The sequence below is a fragment of the Porites lutea genome, chromosome 1 (genome assembly GCF_958299795.1).
Source record: "Porites lutea chromosome 1, jaPorLute2.1, whole genome shotgun sequence".
In the NCBI taxonomy this organism is placed as follows: Eukaryota; Metazoa; Cnidaria; class Anthozoa; order Scleractinia; family Poritidae; genus Porites; species Porites lutea.
Window position 1 is genome coordinate 1,603,859 of NC_133201.1, and position 21,342 is coordinate 1,625,200.

At 36.9% G+C, this 21,342-nt stretch overlaps 2 protein-coding genes across 2 annotated transcripts in view; one reads left to right on the forward strand and one right to left on the reverse strand.

Annotated features, from left to right (window-relative positions):
* The first annotated feature begins 125 nt into the window (after positions 1 to 125).
* LOC140933584 (uncharacterized) lies at positions 126 to 1,767 on the forward strand. Its single transcript, XM_073383193.1, has 2 exons — positions 126 to 479; positions 1,431 to 1,767. The coding sequence occupies exons 1-2, from the start codon at positions 168 to 170 to the stop codon at positions 1,695 to 1,697; spliced, it is 579 nt and encodes a 192-aa protein (XP_073239294.1). The 5' UTR covers positions 126 to 167; the 3' UTR covers positions 1,698 to 1,767.
* A 1,410-nt stretch (positions 1,768 to 3,177) lies between these two features.
* The window catches only part of LOC140941673 (H(+)/Cl(-) exchange transporter 6-like), a 21,143-nt gene continuing 2,978 nt past the window's right edge, over positions 3,178 to 21,342 (reverse strand). The window contains exons 3-24 of the mRNA XM_073390693.1: positions 21,256 to 21,321; positions 21,040 to 21,105; positions 20,376 to 20,442; positions 20,125 to 20,231; positions 19,474 to 19,530; positions 18,943 to 19,012; positions 18,341 to 18,408; positions 17,485 to 17,543; positions 17,289 to 17,335; positions 16,656 to 16,741; positions 16,333 to 16,446; positions 15,831 to 15,997; positions 14,984 to 15,074; positions 14,140 to 14,260; positions 13,559 to 13,709; positions 13,049 to 13,208; positions 12,351 to 12,457; positions 11,336 to 11,802; positions 10,294 to 10,442; positions 5,044 to 5,151; positions 3,812 to 3,937; positions 3,178 to 3,488 (exon numbers count right to left, since the gene is read on the reverse strand). Coding sequence (XP_073246794.1) covers positions 3,411 to 3,488; positions 3,812 to 3,937; positions 5,044 to 5,151; positions 10,294 to 10,442; positions 11,336 to 11,802; positions 12,351 to 12,457; positions 13,049 to 13,208; positions 13,559 to 13,709; positions 14,140 to 14,260; positions 14,984 to 15,074; positions 15,831 to 15,997; positions 16,333 to 16,446; positions 16,656 to 16,741; positions 17,289 to 17,335; positions 17,485 to 17,543; positions 18,341 to 18,408; positions 18,943 to 19,012; positions 19,474 to 19,530; positions 20,125 to 20,231; positions 20,376 to 20,442; positions 21,040 to 21,105; positions 21,256 to 21,321 — 2,532 coding nt within the window. The 3' untranslated portion in view covers positions 3,178 to 3,410. The remainder of the gene's footprint in view (positions 3,489 to 3,811; positions 3,938 to 5,043; positions 5,152 to 10,293; positions 10,443 to 11,335; positions 11,803 to 12,350; positions 12,458 to 13,048; positions 13,209 to 13,558; positions 13,710 to 14,139; positions 14,261 to 14,983; positions 15,075 to 15,830; positions 15,998 to 16,332; positions 16,447 to 16,655; positions 16,742 to 17,288; positions 17,336 to 17,484; positions 17,544 to 18,340; positions 18,409 to 18,942; positions 19,013 to 19,473; positions 19,531 to 20,124; positions 20,232 to 20,375; positions 20,443 to 21,039; positions 21,106 to 21,255; positions 21,322 to 21,342) is intronic.

Below are 21,342 nucleotides of genomic sequence, written 5' to 3' on the forward strand. Positions count from 1 at the left end.
TCTTTCACTCAATAATTCAATTCTTATCCAATCAAATGCTTGGAGACTGAAAAAATTAACCAATCAAATCTCTAAGATTTAACCAATTGGAGTCCACTAATTTGGCGCATTGAGTGGGCCTTATGTTACCGGAAATCTAACGGTTTGTTTACAAACAGAAATTTGTGATGTCTTCCGCCATGGACGTTGAAGTTTCCACTCACTATTTTTTCGGTGATTCAGTCGACTTTTACCACGATTTTCAGGGAGAATGTGAAGATTGTGGAAGAATAGTTCCAGAGTGGTCATTGTTACAGTGTCAGTACGGCTTTTGCGGGAAATTTTGCTGCACAAAATGTGGATTTCGTTGTCGCAACTGTGGGCAGTATGAAGACCGCTCTGTTTCGCTTTGTTTATCTCACGCCCTAATGGTTTATCCACCTTGTGATGGTTGTAAGAAACAGTTCTGTGATGTCTGCTCCAAGATATCTGTAACTCAGGTTTGTGTTTTATGGTGACGTGGCATATAAAAATAGTTAAGTTTGTACAAAACTGTACTTTTTATCGGCCGGCTTTTCGCATGTAAACAAAATTTGGGCGCCAAGATTATAGAGTTGGTTCTGTTACGATCATTAAGAAGAGAAAAAGCTAAGTAACCTTCTTAGTAAAAATACATTTCTTGGACATAAATAATTTAAAATAGAGATGACCAACAACGGGGAAAAAAACATGACCGCGCAAAATGTGTGCGTGTAGTATAGTTCCTATCTCTTAAATCGAGAGTGACACTATTAAAAAAATAAAACAAAGAAAATTCTTCCTGCAATACGGTGCAGTGTAGCTACACAACCGTTATTCTTCTACCTGTACTATTATATGGCTTTCAACCGAGGTTGGCGTTTTTAAAAAAGAAGCTTGTATTAAAATAATAACAAGTAAGTTGAAATACATTATAAACGAGAGGGGAGGAAGAAATAAAAGCTAAGATCAGTAATAGAACTGATCTTTTAGCCTCGGGGGTGGGGGGGGGGGAGGGGTACTAACCCTTAACCCTTATGTGTCCTATACGGCAGTATACGGGGATGTGCCACTGGACAGGGTATGGTTTTTTACCTCTCTGTCCTGTAAAACAGAGCATATAATAATTTCATGTGAGTCTGTCAACAGGGTGTTGCCTGCACAATTGATTTGATTTGCTGGATCAATTTTGTTTGTACTCCAAGTATACAAAAGCCTATAACATGAATTTGCTCTATTGCAATTGTCAGAATAATAAATAATAAAATTGAGGGTGTTGTCCTAAACAGGGTATGTATTTTAGGAATTTCTTTTCCTAAACAGGGTCAAGGTGTCAAACCCTTCCCCCCCCCCCCGGGTCTTTTAGCCTTTATATATTTTATCTTCAGTATTATCTGATTCTAACACTATCATATTTCTGTTTCTTTTTGAAGTGTAAATCCTGCCTGAAACATTTCTGCACTAAATGCCAAAGCCAAGAGAATGAAAATATTTCCAAGAGTGGAACCTGTGACCAGTGTGATATTAAAGCTCTACACACCCTTCAGGAGATTTGTCGCACACAAATACGACACACCATCAGGGGTGCAATTGGAAAACGTGGGCCACCATATCACATGCTACGGTCAAGGGATATAGACCAAAATGTTCAACATCTTCCCCTCCCTGGTCCCGTGAAAAACTATGTGTGTTATAAATAGGCTTGCCTTTCCTACCCTTCCTGAGGACATAAGGATCAAAGAAGTATGGAGTCAAGGAAATGTTGGCTTACATTTCTTAGAAAGAAAAAAAACAATACTATTATAAATGATTAATTTACAAGGAAGCTCTCCAACTGCACTCTTAAATGTGAAAGGCAAGACAAGTGGTCTCACAATGACCTGAGCCATAATGGAGAGGTTACTTGTGGGCTAAACTGAAATTGGATGAATGTCCACTGTTCAAAGAATATAATATGGTCAGAAATGTCTGGCCTAAAAATATTGTAGCAATGTACATTTCAGAAAGAAAGAAAGCAAACCAAAGAAATGGTGTATTACTAGAGTTCAATGCATTGACTGTGCTGTGTCCAGAATTTATGTCCATAATTTGAATAGCACTTGTAAATAATGAAATGTTCTAATATTAGAAAGGCTATAAGTTGTAGATATTTAAATAATACGTTTTGGACCACATCTGAAATTTAATGCAGAGAAACTTTGAATATTTTAGGTTGAAGATAAATAATCTCTGCAAGTGAAAATTTGATTTATACTGGTGTTGGGTAACCTAATCCAAAAAAAAAATTCAGTTTTGTATTTTGAGGAGGAAAAGGACTTTACATTTTAATATATAATAATATTCTACAATCTCATTGCAAATTGCAAATGAAATTTAAATTTTATTGCCGACTGGGCCATTTTGCAGTTCTTTGCTTAGTAACCTAACCTTCGATTGAATGCAGGGCTAGGGTTGATCTCATTTTCATACAATCCCTCCAGCTGTTTATCTTTTTGCTAATAAAATATCAGTTAATACAGGACTCAATTCCACCAACAACTGTAAACTGGATTGTTTTTTATTTTATTATCGTGCAGAACAAAATAATTTCTTAGAGTGTGACTTTTTCAGCATGATTATCAAATAGATTAGAGTGAGCACTGTAAATAAATCATGTAAATATTAATCCACAAATAAAAAGAAATTAAGGTTTCCTTCTGCTTGTAGATATGATGTTATCAAAATGACAATAATTCTGGCTATTGGTAAATTGGAAGACAATGGTTCTGCTCATATTCTAAAAGGATAATACTGTCAAAAGGCAAAGCCTTGGTTCCTGTCTGGGAGGAAGACTGTGACTGAGAATATTGAAGAAATTTTCATTTTTTTAGCTAAGGATATAATAGGTTGTTCCAGGCTCCAAGATGGTAGTGCAGTCGTTTAGTAAAAAGTGATGCGAAAAACGTGCCACGGCCGGGGAGAGAGAGGGTAGTCCCATTTTTTCCAGCCAACAATGCCTTCCCTAGATCATTTCCCTCTTTTTCACTTGGCTTGTTTTATTTTCACAATGTGAGCCAGACACAGGCTAAAGGTATAACCCTCAAATGTACCAGCCCCTGGAAGGAATTTACTTTTTGACTTTTTGACCCTTGATTTTGGTATTTGACACAGGTTTGCCACCAGACTATCAACTCTACTTTACTGATTTGCTCAACCAAAACGACTTCAATTTTTCATAAAAAATTCAAAATAATTTATTTTCTATCTTACTATATCAACAAAAAAAATTCCATTGCATAAACTATGTACTTCTATTTTCTTACATGCTCTCTTCTGAAATTACATTAAAATCTGATGCTATCTATTGACATTGTTTTTTTATTATTATTTACTTTTTTCTTTTCACTAAAAAATGATCATTTCTATAATTTCTTCTACTCAGAAGTGAGATTCTCCAGGCAATGTTCCATGTATTCATGAGTTAAATTGTATCTTGTTATCATTCCCACAAGCTGAAACAAAAAAAAAAACAGAACAGAGCAAGTTTGTCTTTCTGATTCCATTTATATGGAGAAAAGTTGCCTCAGAGAGGTAGAAAGCTCACCCACCTAACCAAGCTACCTTGGGCGAGCCAAGTTTAAAAACATTTTTTGCAAAACGTTGGCCCGGCAAGAAGGGTCACCCTTTTGTGATGGTAGGGTAATCCTCCTGGCCGCACCAACTTTTTTTACATTTAAACACTTTGGTTCACCCAGCCGTGGAAACTCGGTCAAGGTGACACAATCAGAGCGTGCACAACGCTGTTAGCTCAAGCAAACAGATGATTCCTACATACCTGCCCCTTGGTGTTAATCACTATCAAATGACGTAGACCCATTGTCCTAAACAGGTTGAAGACTAGAGGTACTGGGGTCCAAGGATATACCATATAAGGACACGGATTCATGTAAGGGGTCACATCCTGACAAAAACAAAGAAACATTAAATGTTTTCTGCTAACTTACGAAAGGCAATCACTTGTAAGTTATACAATTTTTGACATTAACTTTTTACAGATTCAAAAACAAACACTGACAGACAGACAAACTACATTTTTGATGCTGGGCTGAATGGCTGACTTTCTATATAATTATTGACTTAATGGTTATTAAATTTGCACAGTGACTGATTGGGTAGAAAACATTTTGATTCTAAAAACACTCATCAATTTGTAACTTCTATTTCATTATGATCAGAGCCCTACTGTGTATGCTATTTAGGAATAGGCAGACCTGCCTGGCTGTAATGTCCTCACATATTAGTTGGATCCTCTTTACAACTGGAATAGCTAGTGTGGGTGACCACAGTTTTGGCTAATGGTAAGTGACCTAAACCAGGACTGGCTGGCTGACAGAATTATAAACAAGTTGCATGACTGACTGCCACATTAATTTTCTATTGACAGAATAATTATGGATGGATGGGGACTTCTTAAGGGGGGTATGTATGTACCTAGTCTAAAAAAAAGAAAGAAAAAGGTTTATTTATAGTGGAAAGTGCACTTAATATTTTATCCAGCTATACTAGTTTACAGGCACCCCACTCAAATAATTATGAAACAAATGATTCAAATAGAACATAATAAGATTAGAAACCCTAACGGGCAGGAGGCTGCACACTACAAGCATGGCCGAGGATTTGAACTTGGGACGACCGAGAACAAATTCAGCAACTGGCCAGACCGGGAATCAAACCCGAGACTGCCGGATTGAGAGTCTGACACACTGAACAATCGGCCGCGCTGCTTCCTAATCTCAATTTCAAATAAGGTTGTTTCACATTTTGAGAAGTAGGCCATGTCCTTGTCAGTAGTAAATCAATTCTCATGTAGTCTGTTGCCATTTTATCTTAGTATTATGTTAAGGGCCATGTTGCTTGTCGGAATGTTAATCCTAACTGGGCCTCATTGGCGTGTGATTGACACAATGGATGACTCACTGCTTAGAAGCTTGGTACTATAAAAGAACTGACTTACACAATTTCTGATTTGCTTGCAGTTTAAGTTATGAAATAATTTACTAAACTTACCATAATTTTCTGCTGGTCTTCAAATTCAATGTGCAGATCATGGATATCAGGAAATCTTGGATAATCCTCTTTCATACTTGCAAAATCTAGAACTGGTCGACCAGGGATCTGGAATGGAAGGAAAGTTTGTATTTTCATGTGCATTACTAAAGACTTCATTAATTTTGTAGTTGTAAAGTACGCGACATCTGCAATCAAATGACAGATATTTATTCCATATTTTTTGTGTTTAAATGTGGTACTCGTGGGAAAAGAATTTGACGTTAGATTTAGAGTCAGTTTCTGCCTACAATCATCGTCAAAAATGTTGGGAAGGTTACCAATTTTTACCTTTTTTGTAGTTGTCCCCCCCCGCCCCTGGATCAATGTTGGACAAAACTAAATTGTTTTTGTGCGTAATTGTTGTTACATGTCCCAACATTGAATAGGGGGCGCGGGGGGTATTCAGGAGAAGAACAAATAATCTTTTTTTAACATAGACATAAGGCGTATGAAATGGAGCAATAATGTTGCTAACTTATTCCACCTTCCCAACTACTTTTGTCCGTGATTGTCTTGAAATTCTGGGTGTGGTCATGAAGAAACAAAAGTCGACGACTTTGTATAGTAAAGCACGTCTTTAAAAAAGACACAGAATTGGTACTGTCGTGAAAAGTAAGAGTTACTGTGCGTTGTTTTTATCATTTCAGGCGAAATAAAATGGCTAATACAATTAGGTTATGATTATTATTTTTTGGAACATAAGGGCATGCATTGTTATAATTATGTTTTTGTCGGGACAGCTTCAATGAGTGATATCTGTAAAGTATTTCACGTGTTTAAAGTTCTGTTGTCATTTATGCGAAGGGGAGGAGTCGAAATTGTTTTGTAATGCGAAAGATAATTTGTTTTGGCCTGTTTGAAAGGTCTACGGACAACGATAACAACCCCGAAAATGGCAGAGGTAAATGATACTTTGCGAAACCGTGAGCAGCGACTTGTGTATCTTGTGACATATAGCAGAGCCGATGTAGAAAAAGTTGCGACAAGAGAAGCATTTGCCGAAAAGGTCTCACTAGGGTGGATGGAAATGACGGGTGTTAAGGTTGTGCAGTGGGTTGTTGCGCGAGAATTACACGCTGATGCAGGTGTTTCAGAGAGCAATTCCCATTATCACATGGCAATGAAACTGGAAAAACGTGCTCGCTGGCTGAAGGTACGCCAATTCTTAGACGACCGCTACAGCATAAGGGTGAACTTTAGCGCCGTACACAACACATACTACTCTGCGTACAAATACACCACAAAGGAAGATGACTTCTGTGTTCACTCAGAGGGTCACCCAGACCTAAGCAATGCGTGTCCACCGAGAACTGAGAAGGCAATCTCAGGAAACAAGAGAAAAGCAGTTGGCCGTACTGGGGGTAAGAAACGAAACGAAAGCGTGGTCTTTCAGTGTACGAGGTTGCCCAGTTTATCCAGGCTAAGAACGTAAAATCACGGCTACAGCTTCTGTCTATAGCAGCTTCACAAAATCGGGAAGGCAAGACAGAGCTGGCGGAATTTATATGTAACAGGGGCGGAAAAGCAGTAGATGAGTGTCTGGCTATCGCGCAGGAGTTGGCAAGTGCGGAAGCGAAGTATGAAAGGTCACAGAAGACTCGCATGCAACTTCTACACGAAAGCTACTCTGCCGAATGCGTTGCGAGCTGTGAGGGGAAGTGGCTAGAGGCGGCAGTTAACCTCCTCAATAGAAATGAAATCAGCGTCAGTGTTTTCGCCCAAGCTGTGTTGATGTTGCTGGAAAAAGGAAGAGGAAAGTACAGAAACCTGTTTATACATGGAGTTGCCAATTGCGGGAAAAGTTTCGTGCTCGCCCCATTGAAAAGCATTTATGGCACTTTTTGTAATCCCGCCACTGGAACTTTTGCCTGGGTTGGTGCAGAAGAGGCGGAAATTATTATGTTGAATGATTTTCGGTGGAAACCCTCCATAATAGCGTGGGCTGACATGCTCCTGTTGCTAGAGGGAGATATAGTGCATTTACCAGCTCCCAAAAATTTCTCGAAACGGGACATTGAGCTTAGCAACGATACCCCTATCTTCGCAACATCAGACGCGCCAATTGTTTACATACAGGGGGGAAGTGTTTGCCACGCAAACACTGAAATGATGAACGTAAGGTGGAGATTTTTCCACTTCTGGAGACAAATTCCACCAGCTGAACAACTCCAGTTAATTCCTTGTGGTCACTGCTTTTCGAAACTCATTTTAGACAACATCACTGAGTAGAGTCTTTTAAAATAACTTAGAGTAGCGCGCGTCTATTGTCTTCGCTAATCTGATTACACAATGAGTCAAAAGGCGCAGACATGAGAGGCCACATTACTCCATTTAAGTAGCCGAAATTATTTCGTTTATAGTAGCTCCAAAGAGAAAAAAGTTATATTGAATTGTGCAGGACTTTGAATGGAGTTAGTGCTATGCTTTTTAAGGGCCATTTTAGCGTTTTGGTAAGGAAAGTACCACATTACTCCGCAGCTAGCGTTTAAATTAAACTTGACCTAACTAATTGACCTTTATTAGACACTGTTTCAATGGAGTAATGTTGAAAATCACTAGTTACATTTATTTCTGTGGAAAACTGAAGGAAAAATGGAACATATTCTAATACGGTTTACATATTTTTGTACTTTGTTCGCAAGAATGTTGGTTCATTGGTGATGTATTTGGGACTTTCTTATGGAGTAATGTGGTGGAGTATTGTGAAAATCGTTGTGGTTTACTGTTCTCAAAATAGCTTAATGATTGACAGGTGACGCCATTAGCGTGAAAAGATAACCACACTGTAAATTGTGGAAGCTCCAATCTATTATATTATTCCCTTTATGACATCGTCAGTACATGTAAACATAATATAGTGTAAAAACTGAAGTATGTTACCATTAAAATACCTTGTTTACGTTTGTTTAATACTTGGTTTGACAACCCTTTCCTTCAATAATTGATAGAACTCTATTGGACATACTTTCTATGGTTTTATCAATGACAACAGGATCCATCTCGCTAAATGTGCGCAACACTCTGTTTTTGAAGTCGCCAAATGATTCTTTGTTGATGTGTTTTTCAATCGCTTCTTCGTCTAATGAATCTTTGACAATATGAAAAATAGATTCACATGGGTTCAGGTCTGGCGAGCGAGAAGGTATCTTCGAAAGTTGGCATTCAATTTCTCTTAGAGCACTCATAGCTAATTTGGACACCTGACTTGGATCGTTATCCATAACAAATAGACGTTTTCCATCTCGTTTTGGCCCTGCACGTCCGAAACATAAATTAAAATGTTGCCTAATGAAATTAGCAAAGAACTGGCCATTCAATTTCTCATAGGGCTCTTTCAGAATAACTCCTTTTCCGTAAGCTATTGCAACCATTACGTGCAGCCTTTTTCCTCCCGCTAAATCTTTCGAGCCTTTGCTGGTTACTTGCAAGCCTTCGCTTTTTTGACGCCATACTCTTGCCTTCGGAGCCATTGCTGTGCTCATGGGATTGGTCTTGTATACGAAAGACACACCATCTAAATAAAAAGCTACTTCGTCAGTCCAAAAACCTGGCAAATCTCGTTCGTAGCGTGCCATTTTCCTTGCATACTGAAGCCGGTCTTTTTTGTCACTTTCTTTCAGAAGACCCTTTTTTCTAGCTTGTAAGAACCAGAAACCCATCTCATTTAAGCATCTGGAATACGTGCGAATACTTGCGGTTTGAAGGCTTAGTCCACTATAAGTGACAAGTCTCTTCACAGTTACGGCTACACCTTGTCTTCTCATTTTCAAGAGGTTTCTTTTCAATAACCGCTTCATACGGAGTGAAATCTTTCTTCGTCGACCGCGTTTCCTTGAGTGGCCCGAGTTTTGTCTTTGAAAAAGATTCTCATTGCAAATTCTTTCGGCGGAGGAGGTTGAAATGTTACATTTCTCAGCAATTTTCGGATAACTCAGGCCAGATTCTTGGCGTAAAAATATTGCTAACGCTCTTTTCTCTGGAGGTATTTTTCCTCTGAATACCATGGTGTAATCAATAGATTGAAATTATTTATTTCTGTATTGGAAAATCAACAGCTTGTTATATATAGGTTTTGGGAATTCGGAGCCTAAGAGAATACAGTCTAGAAAATTCCGCACTCATGTCACACCCCTCTCGGCCCACAGGTTTCACGCATACGTGTGCAACTAGAATTTTCTGGTGTTTCTCGAAAACGTTTATTGTCCCTAAGCCTCCTGCTAACTGTAGTTGTTTTTCAAGTTGTTTCTCTTTGTTTCGTCTTTAAAATCATCGCACTCACTGAAATGACACAAAGTGAAACTGTGTAACTGAACAGAGGTAAAAATGCATAACAACAAACGTGTGACATTTAGTACTAATTGCTTTCATGTTTTCTAATTTTATGTAATGAAACAGACAAGCTATGGCGATTCTTTCCACTTTCTCCAAACAAGGAAACTTCATTTAATCTATCGCCGGAAAGTAAGGAACATAAAGGTTTTTTTCCGACGTTCTTAAAAACACAATCTACACATGCTAGTGGATTTTGTGGTCACGCTTTGACATGTCACGCATGCGAGATACAAGGATCTCATGATGGTGATTTTAACGAAACTAAAGCTTTATTCCATTTTATATACCCATCGTAAAGTACATTATCAATAGATTTCCAGGGTGAGAAATCTCAGCGAAATGTTAAAAGCCACAAGTTTTACAAGCGTTCAAAGACAATTGTCTATTCTCACACAATCATCGTCAAAAATGTTGGGAAGGTTACCAATTTTTACCTTTTTTGTAGTTGTCCCCCCCCGCCCCTGGATCAATGTTGGACAAAACTAAATTGTTTTTGTGCGTAATTGTTGTTACATGTCCCAACATTGAATAGGGGGCGCGGGGGGTATTCAGGAGAAGAACAAATAATCTTTTTTTAACATAGACATAAGGCGTATGAAATGGAGCAATAATGTTGCTAACTTATTCCACCTTCCCAACTACTTTTGTCCGTGATTGTAGTTTCCATGCACCAGTTAACCAGTAAAATAATAATAATAATCCCATCCACAGTGGAAGTAGTATTAAGAATTTATTGCATGATCAGGCTACAAATTATGGCAAAAATGTGGATAAATATAATTTTGGTCTTGACATTTTCTGCCTACATGAGATTAATAAAGGCCATGGAAACCATTAGTTGGAAGATACTAGCTACCTGCAGAGATACATACTCACCTGGTAATTCTCTAAATAAAAAACTCTTTTCTTTAATAGGGTGACCAGCTGTGACCTGAGAATGAGCCCATGGAATGTTAAAGCTTGGGACTCATCTTGTTCTGCAGCTCTTTGAGAACCACCACTTGAAAAAGGTCTATCATGTAAAACTGAAATTCAAAAGCAATAAGGCCCTTTTAGTCAATTTTTTGCTGCATTTGGAAATTGTAAATTTATGCAGCATCCTGTCATCCACTTATCCCCACAGGGCTTTTTAGGGATAATTTACGAGACTGCATGGTTGAAAGACTTCTGCCAGACTGCTTATGGTGCAGTTTACAACACTGAAGTAATACGTTATAAACACTTCCAATGTGAAGTTGAAACTGATTATAGAGAACGTCACCAGAAACCACATCCCTAACTTACAATGGAGGGGTTCCACTAGGAGAGACTGTTAAAATGTAAATTTCTAAGTGGTGAAATATAATAGGACCTCTGTTAAGTGTCTGCTTATGTTGCTTCTGTGTTGTTCTGCTTTTAATTCTTAGTTAGGTTTACTTAATACCTATACACAACTATGTAATTTTTATTCATTTTTAGCAAAAAGTACCTTTTAGTAAGGCTTAATTCTTAGTTACATTATTTTGGTATTATACATAACACAAGATGTAATTCTTATTTATCATTTAGTTATCAAATTATTCTATGTATTGTTGTAATGCACAGTCGATCATCTCGTCATGAAAACTGTGCAATAAAAATTCATAAAATTCTTCTTCTTAAATTCTTCTGCTGCTTCCATTAGCTGATCAGCATGTATAAGTGTACACTCAGAGCTGTAGGTGGAGAACTGAACAGCTAATATTTGAATGTTTTGATTCTATTTTCCTTTGGTATCCTTTGAAAGTAACTGGCAGGTCATGCTCATACTAGCCAGCAGTGGAAATCCCTGGCCCTTAGTGACAGCCCTGACACTCATCTTGAAAATTTCTCACTCTATGCTGGCCTAATTCAAGTGGAACAGCAAAGCAATTTACTTTATGTTGTTCTCTTATCGTACCGTCATCATCATCATCATCATCAACCAAGATTCTTTCTTGTTCCAGGTCTTCATTAATCAAGCTGGAAGGACCAGGTGCAGAAGAAGAGTATGTCAAACAATCTTTATCACTGTCACTTTTAAGCCTTTTGCCTTTAATATCTACGTGGCGACTCATCATAGGAATGTCTGATATGGTCCTGTTTCTATGAGCTAGAGTACTTCCTTCACCAGTCCGTAAATGCCGTAGTAGTTTTTGTTCACTTGTTAAATGTGAAAAAGTGGTTGTATGAGCAAATCGCTCATTAGAAGTATTAACATGAGCCTCAGAGTTACTTTCATTGAGTTCACTTTGCGAGCCTTTGTAGACAGTCACTACAGGAAATGCATTATGTGCTGTGGTTTTAAGGATTCCAACAATAGACTGAACTCTTGTGTGGGGATATATATACGACAAGCAAGACTCCATTACATCAGAAGCTTTCAATCTGCAAAAAAAAGACGAAGAAAAACATCAGATCTGCTTAAAGTGCAGCCAAAAATACTTTACTCAACTTATCTCCTTTCATAACATCAACAGAATAACAGATTTAACCTTCCATGCTAAATGCTCAATAAAGTTAACAATAGAACTAGATCTCGCTGCAGTGCTCTTCAAATTAATGATAGTTAAGCTAAACTAAAATAAGCTTACTTCACAAATGTTTCAAAAGCACTGGACAGAGTTGTACTCTTCACTGGCTTACAGAAGAGCAATAAAGAAGTTAGTTTCATAATAATAGGGAATTAAAAAGCCTCACTGCTTAGAAGAACAGAAAATTATCTGTTATGCTCATTATTCTGTAGTACAGTAGGGTTATCTGGAAAGAACTGCATATCCTTTAACAGGGGATCAAAAGAACAGCAATTCTTGTTCGTGACTTCTGGTGACAAAGCAAACCCGAGAGGTAAAGTGTTTTCTGGAAGATTCAAATTATACAGTTAACCTTACATAGATTTCCCAATGAAGAGAGATGAATAAGACTTTAGAACACACCTGTACATTTCCTGAGGAATTGCCCATTCAAGGAGAGGAACTCTCTTTAACTTGATGTGAATGTCATACAGGCCTTCATTAAACAAATCACCTGACCATTTAGCAACCTGCACAAATTGAGATAAAAAGAAGCAATCTGACAATCCTTCTATCACAAACATTCACAATGAAGACAATGCACACTTCGCAAGGATGTTTAATAGCTAATGAGAGAACCTGAAGTAAAGTTGTGATCCAGAAATGTTAAGGTTGATTAATTATTAACCATGGGATAGTTTTTTTTAGAGAAGTATTAATGCAAAATAATAGTCATGATAGAAGATCTTGGCCTAAACAACACAGTTCCTCAACATTAGTATTATAAAAGTCAGGGCTTGAAAAAAGACCTGCCCAGTCACACAGGGCAAGTAGATTTTCCTCTCAGGCAAGTACATGTTACTTTTCTTGCTCACTTTGCAAGATGGCAAAGGCTCAGGCAGGACATCTAGCTAAATCATATACTAGCTGCTGGGAAACCAAAATGTGGGTGCTGAAATTAACTTCTTTTTAAACCAGGCCATTAGTACATTGTACATGTAAGTAAATTTATCATTATAACCAGCAAGAAATGACTGGTTTTCCCCTCAAGTCGTACAAAGTAAAATAAAGACATGTAAAATTTATGTAGAAGATAGTTCTTGAATGAGCAAGATACAAACCATAAGCGTGATCATGATTGGCAAGCCATAGCTGATCTCATTAGTGGATTCTATAAGTATGACAGTAAGGCTGATGGTCATGCGCACGACTCCGCCCAGGAATGATGCAGCTCCAATCAATGCAAATGTTCCATGGTAAGTGTGCTGATACCCAAGCATCCTGTCAATATTCAAACACAATACTGTACTTTGATATCATCAGAAAATTAATCTTCTTACAGAATGAGTAGGGCCAAAACCAAACTACTCCAGGCAAGGTGCCAGTTTTGAAAAAAGGTAATCACATCAGGTTTTATTGGTTAAAGCACATGGGAGAAAATGAGAAATTTGATTGTACATGTATTTCATAGTAGGGACAACGGAACATTTTACCAGTAAGTAGGGGGTAGGGGGTAGGGGGGCTTACAGTGACTTAAGGTGGGGTCTCCTCTAATTAAATCTTATTCTTTCGAAAAGTAAGGTGGTTCCCAAACCCCCTTAATATTAGATAATGATAATTGTTTAGTGTACCTGCAAAGTTCTCCAATGAACCTGCCATAAGCAGCGCCACATAACAAGCAAGGCACAAAGAGACCACTAGGAACACTAGCACCGTATGTCCAACAGGCCAGGAAATAGAAACAGATAAAGAATATTCCCAGTGATGTGAGACTGAAGGCACCTGGTGAACAATTTGATATGCCTATATTAAAATAATAGTGCAGTATTCAAGTAATAACAGACTGAGGAGTATAAAGCAAATTAAGTGAAGAAAAGTGGCCAGAGTGAAAGCAGAGGAAGTTTTCGGACATTTTGTTTGTTTTTCCATCTGTTATAATTCTCACCGTACATACAGCTATGAAGTAAGCAAGGATCAAAGAAACTCCCTAGTATATATCTAGTCTGTAATGACAGCTTTGGTACAGTGGTGCATAAAGATCATGTTTATGGTCAAAATGGTTTTCACCCATGCTGATTCTTAATTTCCTTTGTTTCCTAGGAAACATTTTAGGAAATTGAGAATCAACAAACAGGTTGAAACCATGTTAACCTCAGAATTTCATTTTGACCTACAACAAATAATTTTTATAAAGTAGAAGGCACTATTTTACCATCCAAATGGAAGAGCTGTCTTATGGCTGATTCTTGGGAGGTGAAGAACAGTGTTGCCATATCATTATAATGACCATCTGGACAAAAGTAGTCTTTAGTGTCATTACCATTAGTGCTGCCCTACAACAAAAAATGTCAACCACATAGATTAACCCTTTAACCGGCAATCATACAATTTGACAATTTGTATCGGTGCAGATCATTGCTGGCCAATGAAAAAGCATTATAATAATCCACGCCTAGAGACAGTTCAAGAAGAAACACTTTGAACATCCCACTCAACTGTTAGTTCTTCTTCTGTTATCATTGCCAGGAAAGTCGTAACTGCAAGTCATGTTAGATTGTGGAGAATAACATATGATTTTTAGAAGGTCAAGGGCCACTGAAAAACACAGCTTATTCCTAAAAGGAAAGCTCACCAAGGCAGATCTAGGCAGTGGTGGGGTGCGAGAATGGGGAGAGGGTATAGGGTCTTTTGGGTGCTGCGTACACCCTTTCTAACCATAGGTACAATTCCCTTACAATCATTACGCCATATCCCAGATTAAAGCCTTCAAGCTAAGTATAGTAGTTACCTGATTTATGCAAATGGCTACTACTCTTATTAAACAATCATGATAATATTAACGTAGTATATTTTTTTATTTACTACTAACAGGTTCTGGCCGTCCTGTTTCAGATACATGAAGTAACATTACAGCATTATTAGTAAAAGAAGCAACCATTTTCCCGCATCTTAGGCTTTTTTTATTTTTCTGTTTCAGGCTCATTATCCTGTAACACTGTGTTTGATAATTTGTCACCTCTTGTGTCCTGCCAGGAAGGTGCTTTAAACAGACTTACCGCTGGAAGTGTTTTACAACTTGCAAGATAAATTGGTCCAAAGAAAGCAATGGATGTTGTGATAAAGCCAACCAGAAGAGCTTCAAGAATCCTGCACAAAAAAAGCAAAGAAAGAAGAATGTTGACAACCAAGAAGGCTATCTAGGATAATTATCAAAATTTTTCAAAGGAGCATCTAACTGAAACAACAGTTATCAGTCAGAATGTTGCAATAACTATTTATTAATAACTCTTTTTTTAATGGTTTGAACAACTACTAGGTGATTATAGTCCTGAATAGGACTGGTACATCAATGTCAACATCACTCACTCCTATTCCAGATTATAATGCCACGTCATTATCACTGATTACAGGATGACACTGTGATGTCAGAATACAAATTAAGTACACCACTGGCTGTTGTAATGGGTTTATTAATGAGCTTTAGACTAGGCTAATGATATGTGTGTATTAAGTAAAGTTACAATAGAGGTAGAATGTAGACCACAAACTTCCTTTTTTCTTTCAAAACAGAGGGGTTCCGTTGCCTTTAATTAATGAAAAAGGGATAAAAGAGACTAGGCCAAAGGCTTAATGCCACGTGACTCCCCATGACCCAATCACCAGTGAGCTGAGACAATCACAGCCAAGCAAAATGACCTTAGCACTAGTTATACCCATGTTGGTGGTCCAGCTGAACTTGAACCTAGGCTTGCACTTAGCAGACCAGTGCTCTTCCAACTGCTCTAACCGAGCAGTGGTAAACTCTCCGAGATAATCATATTATGTGGTGCACATGTATTCTACCACACTTCCACTGATCCACCATCAAAAAGGTTCTTAATAACTCATATAATTTTTACTAACCTTACAATTTTAGCTCGTGAATTGACATGCAAGATTCGGTGCACTGTAAGATGTTTGTTAAGTTGATTGAACCAAGCTCCGAGTAGACCACCAATAAATCCCATAGCAATGAAAATCAAAAGATCTTGTATGTTCCATAAATTACATTTCTCTGTTCCTTCACTACACTACAATAAATAAAAATAATTAACAACAGTAGCTAGGTGCCTTGGATGTCAGGAGGCCCCCACGGTGCCAAGCAGGTTCCTCAACAATGAACTACTACCATGGCTGCCACTACCTACAACCCATGAGGCCATGCAAGCACCCTGTAACTACGTATATTAAACAATAATATTACATAAATAATATCATTGATCTATGCTGTAACTCATGTGAACACCCTTTAATCACAACAACAATTGAACATAGATATTTATGGATCTTTTTGCTACAAATTATATAATTATCAACTGAAAAAAAAAAGAAAAAGAACAAAAAATAAATTTTAAAAATTACATACACTAAAGACTCCAAAGTTGAGCAAGCCAGGTTGATTAAATGAACCCCAACCATAGCCCAAGATTCCAGACAAAAGAAAGTTCAGGGTAAATGTTGATGCCATGGAACAAAAGAACTGAAACAGAAAAACAAAAAAATACAACAATAAATTAGTGATTTAAGTTTTTAGAGCATGGACTTTTAAAGGGTTGCAAACAAGCTAAGGTGAAATCTGCCATAATAAGCCAGGGGTTTCAATAAACTTTAATTTATAAATAATACGAATTATGACTGGTCCATTTGGGTAATTGCTTCCTTCAAACTCTTTATTGCTTATGTTCTTACACTTCTCCAAGTGAGAGCTTGGTTCCAAAAGGAGCTTCCCTCTTCCAGGCTAAATAAAACTCCTCCAATCGGAGCCCCAAAAGCCGCTGCAAGTTACAAAATCAAATACATGCAACATGTCAGATTTACTATACCTAAAGGACCTACAGTGATTTTGTTACAAATAGTTATGGTGAGTCCTGAGACTCATCTTGTGAAAATCATGAGTTCCGGTCCATAACCAATAAGCACAATTCAAAAAAACAAGGAGGCCTAAATTGAAAATGCAGGGCCCTTATGTAACCAGACAGTTAATCTGGAGACAGATGCCACAACACTTTATATTACAGTTTACTGAAATTAAAATATAGTCCTTCTATATATTTGAAGCACAATTAATGCTAAAATAAATATATGCATCTTTACACAACAGCCACAGAAATCACTCGAACAGGATATTCTACCAAAAAATCTTCAAATCAATCGATCAATCATTCTTTGCATCCTACGGAACACATGCCATGAATTATTTTGCATCTTCAGGGATTTTTATGCATCAGGGACGCATGCGCAGGATGCAGAGGTAACAAAATCACTGCTATAATAATATATTATTTAAATCCTATGTACATAGTGTTATATTAATTTTAATACCTGCCACTCCAGCTGCAGCTCCCCCAGATACAAAATCTCTCTTATCCCTGACAAAAAAATAGAAAAAAAGGTGAAAACTACACTGTGACTTATACATGTACTCCACTTTCAATGCAAACTCAGAGGGTCAACAGACTTATTTTGAAACTAAAATCTTTTTGATAACACTTTTTCTCTTGTGCTCAAACTTACTAACCTGTCAGTTCGAAAATAAGGAAAGTTAATCTTGATTTTTCTAAAAGCAATACTTTGAAACTGTATAGGAGAGAGATGAAAAAGAATAAATTTCATCGATTAGTAAAAAAAGCAATAATTTTGGTCAAACCCAGTGTGCAAAGAAAGTAGTATGGCTAGTGGATTTTACTATCTGGCTACTGTATTCTGTATTCTGTTCTTAACTTGCCTGACAGGCAAGTGAAGTTCTTAGAGGAATTCAAATTACAAAAGAACTGTGAAATCAATTCTGCTCATCAAAACATTTGTTGGGCTAGTTGAAATGATGTTTGGGCTGGTAAATGTTAGCTTCAGCTTGCCCAAATGGCAAGCTGTAAAAATGACTTTCTTTGCACCCTGAAACCACTAGCTTGTGAATACAGCCCACATTCTGCAACGTCACCGCTGGTTTCCCTGCAAAATGATATCTGACGAACAAGAGCAGAAATTACACACTGATGACAGACTACATTTTCATGGAGGAAGCAGTGGTAGCATCACGATCTCAGGCTTTAAAACCACTAAGTGCTGAGAGCCATTTCTCGTAAGTGACTATGACTTATAAAGAGAGAACCAACAACAAACTCAACCCACATGTGACGAGCGCCCAATACTCTACCTTTGCACTGGACATTTTTTTTTTGTCATCATCATCATCAAATTTATTTTATTTATTTCCCCCCAAGACAATAATGAGTCACAGGTCCTTTTACATAGAGAGCCTTGTGGTCTGACTCTCATCAGCATATCACCTATTAAAAAAAAAATAAGTAACCACCATTTTGTGGTATTTTCTCTTTCCCTTTTTTTCAGCAACAAAGGAAAGGATGTCAACAAACCTGAGGAACACCTGCTCCAATGATGGCTCCACTATGAATCATTGGACCTTCTTTACCAACAAATAAGCCTGGCATATAAAACAAAAAGTAATGCCCTTTTTGGAACATGAACTTGAACAACATGACTATATCCCTTTGTTGTATGCTGCAATTAGGGGATAATGATTTATATTCATTTTTTTTATATATATCTTTGATTTGATTCAATTTTGATTGTTTCCTTTCCAAATCAAGTATTTTGATTCAATCATGAAAATTTTTGTTAAACCTTCTATTTTCAAACACTGCATTCAACAAAAACCCATTAAAATTAAAAAAATCAATTAGTCAAAGAGCCTTAACTTTATGTCACAATATGTAAAAACTTAACAGAAACATAAAAGAAATAAATAGCATAGTCTACAGTGGGAAATTTCCACATCAGCCAAAAGTAATAAAAAACCCCATTTGAAAGACAGAATAACAGCAAATGACTAAGCACTTGATTTATCATTACAGCCCTTCCACAACTGCCAGGAAAGGCTAATGCCAAGCAGGATTTTGTCATATTAGATAATTGTAAAATTATAAATTAAGACAATGAAAATGATATTTGTTCCTACCACCAGCAACACTAAAGAGGACTCCCACAGCCTTGCATATCAGTGTTTTTAGCCTGACTACATGAGGAACCTACAGCAGAATTCAAACAGACTGAACTTAAGGTATATGTTGTAGTTAATATTTTATCTCAGCTAATTTTTATTTTTCTTTTGTTTCAACTTCCTTAACATACATTACCATACCCAAAAATCAAGAAAAACAAAAATTACCTGAGATAAAAATTAACTACAACATATACATGTGACAGGTCAAATTTAGTTTAAAAAAATTTTTTAACCTATGTAGGTTGCTTCTCTTATTTTCTTTAACTCCTGACAAAGGAAAATAGAGAATCAACCTAGATTAAAAAACTAAACTCAATCTGAATTTAAATTTTTACCTGTAACACATAGATTACATGGAATTTTATCTAGTGTGACTCAGAAGAGATGTAAACTGTGTGAGAGTTGAAAATTTGAATGCAAATAATTTAAATTAATAGTGCACAGGATCTGAGAATTTATCTGTTCATTGAACAATTTATAACAAACCTTTACTCCATTTAAGTAACACTTTATTTCAGGAATTCCACTTCCAGCTGCTACAGGCTAAAAAAGGAAAAGAAAAAAATAATTAAAAAACTACTTGTTTTATATATAGTAATAAAATTATTTTTTGCAAAAACATGACAACATAATCCTGAGGGAGAGAGAGACATTCACTGCACAAAAGATGCAACTGAATGTACATTGGAAACATAAAAAGCCCATGATTTCTTGATTCACTCAGAAATGGGGCTAAGTGCAAATGAATAGTCTGCCAATGAAAAGAGAGGAGAAGTGTGACATCACATTACCATGGTAGCAAAATTTCTGGATCACAACAATACAGAGCTTAAGCAACGACAATGGGGACAACAATGGCAATGAGAATGGGAAAAAATGATAGGTTTAGATTAGCAAAACAACAGCTTTGCATGCGTGTAACATTTTTTTTGTACAATTCTTTGCCATCACTACATGTCTACAATGTGAAAATACCTAATTTCATGTGCCCGTTTTATGGAGTTGGTGAACACAGACAAAAATTTTCTTTTTCGTTTTCTAAACTTAGATACGGTCCTTTCAGATACAACCCCAGACTAAAACATGCTGAAATTATTAAATAAAAATTCTAACAACTGCTCAAAATTCAATGTTTACCTCAATGGCACAGAGAATGGCAGCAACCAAACAGAAGACACCATTAAATGCCATTAGAATGAGAAGAGTCACAGCTAAACAGCCCTTGGGTGTGCATTCTAAAAGAGCTAACAAACTGAACGTCAAGGATAAACCACTTAACACATGGTCTAATCTCTATGTTTGCTGTAAGTATTATGCTTCTCAGAGTATACGGAGAAATAGTAGTGATTAAAAGTATCTTTTACAGTATGATTCTCGTCAAAGGATACATTTATGAATGGTTTCAAATTTCCAACTCGTTAAAAGGGTCACAAAATAATCAATAAAAACAGCCACCTGAAATCAAATTAAACGGAATTTAATAGAGAGCTTGAAGGAATGTTAAAGAAGAATACATTATAATTATATAATAAGTGTTGTTAAAAACTGAATCATTGGATAATGCAATTCTAGAGCTCTGAATGGCTTAGTCATCAGGGCTGTGCTCTAACAGAGCCCAGTGGTCCTTGGCACCTAACTTTTGCCCTTGGATGACTAGAAAATCTCATATTTTTCATACAAATCATATGCTGAGCACCCTACATTTTACAGTTTCAGAGCACTGGGCTCCCTTCAATTTTCCTTAGAGCATAGCCTTGGCCATTATGGTGTATGAGCCATTATACCATGCTCTCTAAATATGGTAATTGTATCCGTCTGCTCAAAATTAAAAACAAGTTGAAAATTGGTTGTTTTTACAAATAAAGTCAGGAAGAATTCTCAATATTTTGACAGGCGTTTTTAATAAAACAATAATTATTCCACTTGCACTTGTTGGATATGAGATGATTATAGCCAATAAGGTGTGTCCTACCACCTCATATCCAATGCGCACTCATGGAATAATTTATTGTTAACTATCACTGGGGGATATAATAATATTAGTCCACTGACCAGTCCTGTTAGGATCCCAATAGCAGCTGTAACTAACCATCGTACAAGTTCCTGACCCCAAAATGACTGCCAATAAAGATCAGAATCAAGATATCAAGTATGCTGTTAATTTTTATAATATGAAGTTAGTTATCATGATCTCATTTTTGCTACTAATAAATAAATAAACCCAGTAAAAAGAGTCAGTAGCTAATTTAATTTATCTGACATTCTAACCTTTTTATCTCTTGATGCCAGCATTTTTGAAAAAGGTTTGTTGTAACACACATCATAATCAAGGCTCTGCAGACGGAAAACATGTAC